Source organism: Bos javanicus, chromosome 18 (assembly GCF_032452875.1).
Source record: "Bos javanicus breed banteng chromosome 18, ARS-OSU_banteng_1.0, whole genome shotgun sequence".
NCBI classification, from domain to species: Eukaryota; Metazoa; Chordata; class Mammalia; order Artiodactyla; family Bovidae; genus Bos; species Bos javanicus.
Window position 1 is genome coordinate 34,733,668 of NC_083885.1, and position 10,306 is coordinate 34,743,973.

At 47.8% G+C, this 10,306-nt stretch overlaps 1 protein-coding gene across 1 annotated transcript; it reads left to right on the top strand.

The window, feature by feature from the left end:
* Nucleotides 1-1,632: 1,632 nt before the first annotated feature.
* Nucleotides 1,633-9,159, top strand: PDP2 (pyruvate dehydrogenase phosphatase catalytic subunit 2). Its single transcript, XM_061387453.1, has 2 exons — nucleotides 1,633-1,846; nucleotides 4,414-9,159. The coding sequence occupies exon 2, from the start codon at nucleotides 4,465-4,467 to the stop codon at nucleotides 6,058-6,060; it is 1,596 nt and encodes a 531-aa protein (XP_061243437.1). The 5' UTR covers nucleotides 1,633-1,846; nucleotides 4,414-4,464; the 3' UTR covers nucleotides 6,061-9,159.
* The last annotated feature ends 1,147 nt before the right edge of the window (nucleotides 9,160-10,306 follow it).

The window sequence follows — 10,306 nt, forward strand, 5'->3', positions numbered from 1 at the left end:
TTAATATCTTGGTCACCTGATGCAAAGAGCTGACTCATTAGAAAAGACCCTGATGCTAGGACACATTGAAGGCAGGAGGAGAAGGGGATGACAGAGGATGAGATGGTTGGATGTCATCATCGACTCAATGGACATGAGTTTGAGCAGGAGATGGTGAAGGTTAGGCAAGCCTGATGTGCTGCAGTCCGTGGGGTTTCAAAGAATTGGACACTGCTGAGCAACTGAGCAACAAATTGGGAAGCCCACCATAGGCTGTAGATAGGTTCTATTAAAGCAATTTGTAAGGCAGCAGGCTATAATCTGAATTCTACAGGGACAGACAGAGTATCTGACGTCCTGGTTCTCAGCTTTTCTCAATCTACCAACCACTAACTATTGTGATAACTGTCAGTGGCCATGCCAATGTAATTGTCAGTTCAAGGCCCAGTGGTTGGTGGGGAGTCAACGAAGACGTTTTCGTAGCAATTTAAGTTGTAGAAGGGTCACCGTACCTGCTCTATAGAAGAAGAGTGTGCTCAGTCGCTCAGCTGTGTCTGACTCTTTGCGACCCCATGAACTGTAGCCCGTCAGGCTCCTCTGTCCATGGGGCTTTCCAGGCAAGAATACTGGAGGAGGTTGCCATTTCCTTCTCCAGGGATAGAGGAAGAGTGCCTAGGGCCAAGGTGAAGTCAGGGTGGGGCGACCAGATAAGATTGTATAGAGTGGTAGAGCTGCTGCTGCTGCTGCTGCTAAGTCGCTTCAGTCGTGTCCATGGGGTTTTCCAGGCAAGAGTACTGGAATGGGGTGCCATCGCCTTCTCCGGAGTGGTAGGGCAGCTGGAGGCAAATATTTGGATTAGAGGGATATTTAGGAGATGAGACAAAGAACAGGATCAGATAACTGACAGAAGAGGGGTGGGGGTGAGGGAAGAGGAGTCAAAATGACTCCCAGGCTTGGGGCTTGGGTCTCTGAGCACGTGGTGGGGCCATTACTGGGTTAGGGAAGGAGGGGAAGAGCAGGTTTAGCAGAAAAAATGAGTTCGGGGAAAACTGTGTCTAAGGTGTACGAAGGAAATGGCAATCCACTCCAGTACTATTGCCTGGAAAACCCCATGGACAGAGGAGCCTGGTAGGCTACAGTCCATGGGGTCGCAAAGAGTCGGACACGACTGAGCGACTTCACTTTGACTTTTCACTTTCACGCACTGGAGAAGGAAATGGCAACCCACTCCAGTGTTCTTGCCTGGAGAATCACAGGGACGGAGGAGCCTGGTGGGCTGCCGTCTATGGGGTCGCATAAAGTCGGACACGACTGAAGCGACTTAGCAGCAGCAGGGACTCCGAGGGAGGCGTCTAAGGGGATTGTCTAAGAGGATATAGAAGGGTGTGGCGCCTGGGAGAGGGGTCTGAACTGGTCGGGACAGAAATGGAGAGGAAGCCAACAACAGTGAGAAATGGGAGAGGCTGCTCTGTTTGAGGTGTACAGAACGGCAGGGTGTCACGTGGTGGGAGCGCTCAGCCTCAAGAACGCTTAATCTCAAAGCCGAGGGCCAAGCCTAACCGCAGACAGAGATGGAGGGCGGGGTGGGTAAAGGTTGGGTGGGGTGGGCGGGAGAGGGGGAGGAACCGGATTTGGCCCATCTGGAGCCCGCCCTCTCAATCTCCTCATCCATTGGACAATTGCGCTGTTCGTCACGGGCCCGCCTCCACAGAAGAACCAATAAAGGCTGGCAAAAGAATGCTTCCTTCTCCAGCTGGATCAGCAAGCACGAGAGGTCCCTCTCGGGAGGCTGAGTCCCGGGTAGGGGTACCCGCGGTACGGCTTGCGAGCGTGAAATTGACTGACGGACACGGCTGCCTTGGTGCAGGTAAGAGGAGGACGTGGCTCCGAGGTAGGGAAGAGGGCGAGCGTGAGAGGTGAAAGCCTCTAGCTCCCCCCGCGTCCGCTCCAGCCCACGGAAACGGCTCAGGTGATGGGGTGGAGAGCGGAGGTGAAGTGAGGTGAGGGGGCGGGCCCGCGAGGGACTGGGAAGAGCCTTGGTCACACCTACGGTCACCCTCCTCGCGCGCACGCGCCACGTGGGCTCGCAGCCTGGCGTAGGACCTTTGGCTGCGTGCCCTAACATCCGCAGTAGCTGTTTTAGCCCTCGGAGCTCAGCATCGCAACTTAATTCGCGTTATCTATAGACTGGGAAGCTGGGACTCGGGGACGTGGCCGCGCCAGGGTTTGAGGGAGATAGGGCTTGGTGGATTCCGGAGGCCGCGCTCGTATCTATGAGCCTGTGGGTCAGAGACTTGACTCTGGGTCCTGTTTTCTTTAGATACACGAAACTGTTTGGGTCAGGTCTGCGGCAGACGGCCTTGCGTCGGGCAACGCTGCCTAGCTTCTCTGCAAGGCTAGGGGTGGGGACGAGGGGCACGGGGAGGCGCCCTCTGCGCGCCGGGTCCGACCAATCCTGCCCCTAGTTCGGCGAGGTGGGCTGGGGAGACTGGGCGGTCCTCGAGTGTGGGCGTTCTCCATACTCCGACCGAAAAACTTGGGGGCGGGATTCCGAAAACACGTGGAGTGAAAAAAACGCTCCACACCCCCACACCCCCACCCCGTTTCTCCAGAGAAAATAGTAAAATAGAGCAACTTAAAAATTTTTTTTTCTAAGGAAAAATACCGCCAGAGGCTGTTGAAGGTGTAGGGTTTACTTCATGCCCTTATGGAGGCAGATGTGAACCATTTGGAAATCAGTTTGGCAGGATGAGTCTACACCCTTTGACCCACTGATGCTAGCCTTGGGAAATAAGTAGGTTAAACTTAAGTAGGAAAAATGTTGATGCGTTAGGCATTGCGGTTTGGTGTTTTATAAATAGGGAGATAGTGGAAACAACCTCTAAATCCTCAGTGATACACCTAATAATAAAAGATTATTGCTAATAATATCTTTTTTTGGAGCTGAAGGGTTATATTTCTTTAAAATCCTCACAAAACCCTATGAAACTAGTATTCCCATTCCGCAGATGGATAACTGGAACTCAGGCAAGTGAAGTCATTGTGTGTCTGATGCTAGACAGCTAGTGTGCTTTGGGACCTCTTGAAATTGCTGTGTTTAGCCAGTGTTTGAGGCCTGGGCACTGGAGAGCCACTGGTGAATAAGGCAGCCGTGTTTCCTGAACTTACAGAGCATGCATGCATGTGTTCTTTACATATATGTAGAACAAGCTCTGGCCAGTTTTATTAAGGAAAATTTTTGCATGATTTACTGTTCACCACTCTCTCCTAGCATGCTTCTGCTCATCACCTGGATCAATGGTAGCTAGTGTGCATACTCTGTTATTTTCCGTACGCGGTGTCCAATTCAGCAGTATTATTGACAAGGTTGTGCCACTATAGTGATGCTCTTGAGCATTTTTTATCAGTATTGCCCAACTCTCTTGGTAGCATCTCTGTTTCAATTCCATTTATCTTGATGCTAACTAATCAAAGTTCTGCATATCCTTTTCAGTGACCCATATAGCTTGAAGTCGCTCAGTCCTGTCTGATGTGGATGGTAGCCCACCAGGCTCCTCGGTCCATGGGATTTTCCAGGCATGAATACTGGAGTGGGTTGCCATTTCCTTCTCCGTCAATTCAGCAGTATTATTGCCACTATAGTGATGGACACCAGTTTTTGGCCAACATGGCATACAAGTTGCAAGTGTTAGTTGCTCAGTCATGTCTGACTCTTTGCAACCCCATGGACTCCTCCTCTAGCCCACCAGGCTCCTCTGTCCATGGAATTCTTCAGGCAAGAATACTGGGGTGAGTTCCCATTCCCTTCTGCAGGGGATCTCCCTGACCCAGGGGTCAAACCCGGGTCTCCTGCATTGCAGGCAGATTCTTTACTGTCTGAGTCACCAGGGAAGCCCCAGCATGGCATAGTGCTCTATGCAAGATTTCCTCAAGGCTGGGCAGCTGTTGGCGAGGATGATCAGGTTCACTTTGCCTTGTCTTATAATTTTCAGAGTCTCTTGTACCCCAGCACATACTTTTTCCACTTACCATAACCAGTTGGAGCCTAGAGTTGATCTGACTCCAACGGCTTTTCCGTCTTTTTTGCTGCCACTGTCTTCCTGCCTAAACAGCTGGATGGCCTCTGACTGAGAGCCGCTACCAAGGTGGCTGGGGAGCAAGAAAGAGCTTGTATTATTTAAAGGAACACAGCCTGCCTGGAAGAGGGAACATGGAGCTGTGCACTAGTCTGTGGCAAGGGAAAGGATTTGGGAAGAAGGAAACAACTGTGGGAAGTCCTCAGTAACTCTTTAGTGCAGAGTGTTTAAAAAGCCATTTTCTGAAATGCATTTATGTTTTAATGGGATGTGTGGAGACTTAAATATTTTGAGATTAAGTGTTTGCAGAAGTCATTATTTTTAAGAAATTAAATTTCTTAACCTCTTGAATTTTCAGATTTAAAGAACCCTTTTGCGGAAGGAACATATTCACTCATACAGTTTCAGAATGTCAAGTACTGTGTCCTACTGGATTCTCAGTTCTGCAAGGAAGACCATTGCCACATTACAGGGGGGACAACGTTTATATTCAAGGTATGCCTCAAATAGGAGTAAATCAAAATGGAGACTCTGTCCCCAGGGGCAAGCCACCCTAAAAGACAATGCCACTGCATGTGGTGGCATTGCTCTGCAGAAAGCCTACAGACACACATCAACGGAGGAAGAGGACTTCCACTTGCAGCTCAGCCCGGAGCAGGTAAATGAAGTGCTGAGAGCTGGTGAGTCGGCCCATAAGATTCTTGACCTTGTCAGCAGAGCTCCAGATTCAGTGCTACGATTTGAGAGCAACCAGCTAGCTGCCAATTCCCCGGTGGAGGACCGGGGAGGTATAGCCGCCTGCCTGCAGACCAATGGACTGCTGTTTGGCATCTTCGATGGACATGGTGGCCACGCATGTGCTCAAGCAGTGAGCGAGAGGCTGTTCTACTATGTGGCCGTGTCACTAATGTCCCAGCAGACTCTGGAGCAAATGGAGGAGGCCATGGAAAGCATGAAGCCCCTGCTGCCCATCCTTCAGTGGCTCAAGCACCCAGGGGACAGTATCTACAAGGATGTCACGTCAGTGCACCTTGATCACCTCCGCGTCTACTGGCAGGAGCTGCTGAACCTGCACATGGAAATGGGGCTGAGCACTGAGGAAGCATTAATGTACTCCTTCCAGAGACTGGATTCTGACATCTCGCTAGAGATCCAGGCCCCCCTCGAAGATGAGATGACCAGGAACCTTTCACTCCAGGTTGCTTTCTCAGGGGCAACGGCTTGCCTGGCCCACGTTGATGGGGTTCACTTGCACGTGGCAAACGCTGGCGACTGCCGGGCCATCCTTGGTGTCCAGGAAGACAATGGCATGTGGTCTTGTCTGCCCCTCACCCAGGACCACAATGCCTGGAACCCAGCCGAGCTGTCACGGCTGAAGAGGGAGCATCCTGAGTCTGAGGACAGGACGGTCATCATGGAAAACAGGCTGCTGGGAGTCCTCATGCCCTGCAGGGCCTTTGGGGACGTCCAGCTGAAGTGGAGTAAAGAGCTGCAGCGCAGTGTCCTGGAGCGGGGCTTCGACACCGAGGCCCTCAACATCTACCAGTTCACCCCCCCACACTACTACACCCCACCTTACCTGACGGCCAGGCCAGAGGTCACCTACCACAGGCTGAGGCCACAGGATAAGTTCCTCGTGCTGGCCTCTGATGGCCTGTGGGATGTGCTGGGCAACGAGGATGTGGTGAGGCTGGTGGTGGAGCACCTGGCTGAAGAGGGTCAGCACAAGCCAGACCTGGCCCAGAGACCCACCAACCTGGGACTCATGCAGAGCCTGCTGCAGCAGAGGAAAGCCCAGGGGCTCCATGCAGCAGACCAAAACGCAGCCACACGTCTGATCAGATATGCCATAGGGAACAACGAATACGGGGAGATGGAGCCTGAGCGGCTGTCGGCGATGTTGACGTTGCCGGAGGACTTGGCAAGGATGTACAGGGATGACATCACAGTCACCGTGGTGTATTTCAACTCAGACTCAATTGGTGCATCTTCCAAGGGCAGTTAAGAGTCTCCCACCTTGTTGCCACGGTTAACTTCAATGTTCTTCTGAGACATTTTCCCTTACTCAGCACCTGGCTCTTTTAGACTCTATGGTTGAAGGGCAGGTGGATAGATGCAGCTTGCTTAATTATAGACTAATGTGAGGAAAAAACATCCTTGGATTAAAAACAAATCTAGTGATTTTATGTGCCTGTGTGTTTTGGTCACCTCTTCTACGCAGGGAGGGTAGAGCACAGAGATGATCGACTTGTCTTGGGCTTGTGTAACCCAAGTCCTTTTATAAAGACACTGTTAAAACTGTCAGCCTGAGCCTGGAAAGGGTAAATTTAATTATGATTCTAAGAATATGAAGAAGTCTAGGATTTTCTGAGCTCTTGCAGCAAAATCTGGAGACTTGATAATTCTGTGTGTAATCATGGACTTCTACACTATGAAGGGAAGTTTTTGTTTTTTATTCTGAAGTTACTAAAGACCTAGGTTTACAAAGCATATTACAGGACACTTTTCTATGCAATATTCTAACTTGTGTGTGTGTTGAGTTGTGAAAACATTTTGTAATGCTGCATTCTAGTTCTGATTTAGTTTATGTTAAAATTGAGTCCTCAAACTTGCCAAACAGGCGTGCTGTGAGCGAGCATGCTTAGAATGAGTTTTCTTGGTTTTTCAGCTGAGGGTGAAGGTGGCCAGGCCTCTGGACCAGCTGAATTTGTGTAGCTTTCAAGCCCTTCCTCTGTGTCCCACCCCTTGAACCTTTGAGCCATGCTAGGAGGTAATTTCTGTCTGAGCCTTAACTCCTGGTCTTTCCTTCATTAATAAAATTTCCTCCAGTGTTCAGTAAATCTCTACAGATTTACTCATAGTACTTAGCCTTTCTGATTATACTTCTCAAACATTCCTCTAATTCCTCCTAATGCTCCTTCCCCCACTGCTATGCTGAACTTGCTCACCCTGCTGACTGTGCAATACTGTCTAGAAAGAATGCTCTCACTTCACATGGTTGCAGGGAAGCAGGAAATTCATGACTGTATGTGGTAATCGTGACAGTTTAGGCAGGACTGGCTTATGCAATGGATTCTAGACTTGAGATTCAGCCTGAATCTGGAGAGGTAAAAATGTGAAGGACCTGAGAACAGTTGCTAACCAAGGCTCCCTGGCTGCATCCCCAGGGGTGGTGGGGAGGAAGGAGGGGGGAGATTTTTTCAGATGGGACACTTGCCCATAGACTAGTGGGATAAATGGCCACTGCTACTCCTCAGTAATTAGGCCTTATTTAGTATAAGAGTTGCGCAAAAAACAGTGTAACCTGTAGTAGCTTCTGTGGGCTGCACAGTCTATGTTTATTGGAAAATTAAACCATGTGGATCTTTTTTAGGGGGATGAATTTCATGTTCTGAAATTGCTGTAGTTAAACAGGAAGTGTGTCTCTAGATGGAAACAAATATAAACCTGCAGAACTGACTTTATTTTCCTGTACTATCTTCCTGTTGATGGTTCCCCTCATCTGACCCCCTTGAGCCACCCACTGAAAGGAAAGCAAAATAGATATGACTTTCATATTTGGGACAAGGGACATTCAAGTGTTGAGACAGCCTAGGGATGTTTCCCTGTACATTTATTTAGTGATATTGTTTTGTCTAAGAAATTCTCTTCTGAGTGCTTAAGCCTTTGTCCTTTTATTCTGAAAAATCTTAACTCAAATAAAACCTGAATCCCTATCATTTAGCTTGCATGAAGTTTCGTTACTAGAGCCAAACACTACTTGTCTGCAATCCTTCATTCTTTATGCCAGCTAAACCCTGGCACACCCTCAGAGCATTTACTGGGGTTACAGAGTGTCTGAATTCTGTTTTGGAGCCTCACATGGGCTCTTAAATATACCTGATTAACTTATGGAACAGCTGAGAGAATACAGACTTCCAACCTATTCCTTCAAGGGTGTCTGTGTTTTTTCTCAGCCTAATAGATTTGCTTTCTAATTGGCATATTGAGAGAGAAGAAAGGCTTGTTTATTGTCTGCCCTTTTTCCACTGTGAACTCTGCCATGAATGCTTCGAGGAGCAGCTCCTCCTGGTTAACTCCAGTGTGTCTGACTCCCTGACTACAATTTTGGTGTCACTGGCCTGAGGCACATGGGCTACCACTTGAGGATGGGTAGTAGAATTTGAGAGGGGGTTGGTGATACTTGTCAGGTCTTCTGAAATACGTATCATTCCTTGTATGTAATGATTTTGATATTTAGACTTCTAAAATGAACTAAAAAATGAGATTGTTTAAGGTGTCACTTATGAATAAACTATGCTTTATTGGTCCTTTAAATTGCATATTTATTTTAGGTAAGAAATGTTGGTAATATTGGCATACTTTAGATATTGTTATATAAATAATACAGTTCTGCTGTTTCTGGGGATTGATCAAAATGGATAGAGAAGTTCTAAGTTCAAGTTAGTATGTTAGGTCAAGTTATGTTTTCAGTCTTCTGAGATGTTATTTGGAACATTAGAGCTAATTTATTATAATGAAAGTGTAAACTTTGAGGCATGTTAACATTTTCCCCAGAAGTATGATTGGCCTAAAAGGTCGACAAGAAAATGTTCAGAATGAGTCTGGCTTGACTTGTTCATCCATCAGTCCCTAGTGACCTATTTTTCATTTGACAGTTTTGGAATTCTGCATTTCCCAGGTTAAACCAGGATATTCTGGAACTGAGCTATCCTAGTTTCATTTTAAGTGGTTCATTTGTCTCTGAACGTGGCTCTCATCGCACAGGAAGGCCTGGTGTGGCTTTGGGACTAGGAATAAAGGCTGGTGGCACTGCTTTGTCCTGTGAGCTGCCACGTGTGTCACCGAGTGCAAAACACAGAGGCCTGCAGTGTGACCGTCTCCTGAGCAGGCTCGAGGCTCTTTCCCTGACACCTCTGGCACCTGACATTTAGCTAACCTCCTGGGAAATATTTCGTATCAAGCATTTACTTGGAAAAATTAACCATGTTCTTTAATATTTACTGATATTTGTAAACTGTATACCAATGTTCATTTTGACATTGATTTTCTCACCATGAGAGATATTTAAGTGAAACTTGTAAATAAAAGAGGCAAAATAAGATTTGGTTTCTTTTGGTTTTGAACATTTGTATTTGTAAGGTCCTTAGGGTACTAGATTAGGCCAGCCTTTGTTTCACCACCTGTATCTAGCCATGGAAGATTTTAGTTTGCTCAAGAGTCCACCCGAGGGACTTCTCTGGTCTGGTGGTTAAGACTGCCTCCCAATGCAGGGAATGCAGTTTTGACCCCTGGCTGGAGAGCTAAGATCCCACATGCCTTGGGGCCAAAAATCCAAAACATGAAACAAGCAATACTGTAACAAATGTAATAAAGACTTTAAAAATGTTCCACATCAAAAAAAAAAAAAAAAGGCTACCCTAAAGAAGTTTTCTCTGCCAATTTTTGGTGTCTGCTAGCCACACAGGGACACGGAAGCCTGGTGGGCTGCCGTCTGTGGGGTCGCACAGAGTCGGACATGACTGACGCGACTTAGCAGCAGCAGCAGCAGCCACACAGGAAGTCCTTGCTTAGCGTTAACTTGAGAGCTGAAAAGGAGGAAAAGAGAGGCTTTTGTTGTGACGGTCTCCACACACTCAGGGCTGAGGCTTGCTGGGACTTCACATTATTTAACTGGCCTTGTAAAACCAGCTTCTTTGTTAATTTTAAATTCAGAGCCAGCTTTGGGGAAAGATCTACCCAGCTACTTGAAGAGCCCAGTTGATCCCACCTCCACTGACTGAGCCATATCTCATTGCCTATGAGTGATACAGCTCACAAAGACCGCTCTGGTGGGTACTTCTTAAAATGCAAATACAACTATTAGGTTGGTAATTTTAGTGTGGGCTAGTGTGGTTAATTGGAAAAGACCCTAATGCTGGGAAAGACTGAAGGCAGGAGAAGGGGGTGAGAGGATGAGATGGTTGGATGGCATCACCAACTCAATGGACATGGGTTTGAGCAAACTCTCAGAGATGGTGAAGGACGGGGGTGGGGAGACTGGTGTGCCTGCAGTCCACGGGGTCACAAAGAGTCGATACATCTTAGCAACTGAATAATAACAAAGGGTGGTTAAGCTGGGCCTTGAAGAGCAGCTTTGAGGGAGAGAAAGGTGAAAATAATGGAGCTGTTTCCTTCTTTGTAACATGATAAAAACAGGCCCAGAGGCTTGAAAACTTCCTGACACTACACTAGGGCTCAAATTTGAAAGT

Excerpts from the sequence above, each read along its gene's own strand:
- PDP2 (XM_061387453.1), top strand. The coding sequence starts at position 4,465 with ATGTCAAGTACTGTGTCCTACTGGATTCTCAGTTCTGCAAGGAAGACC.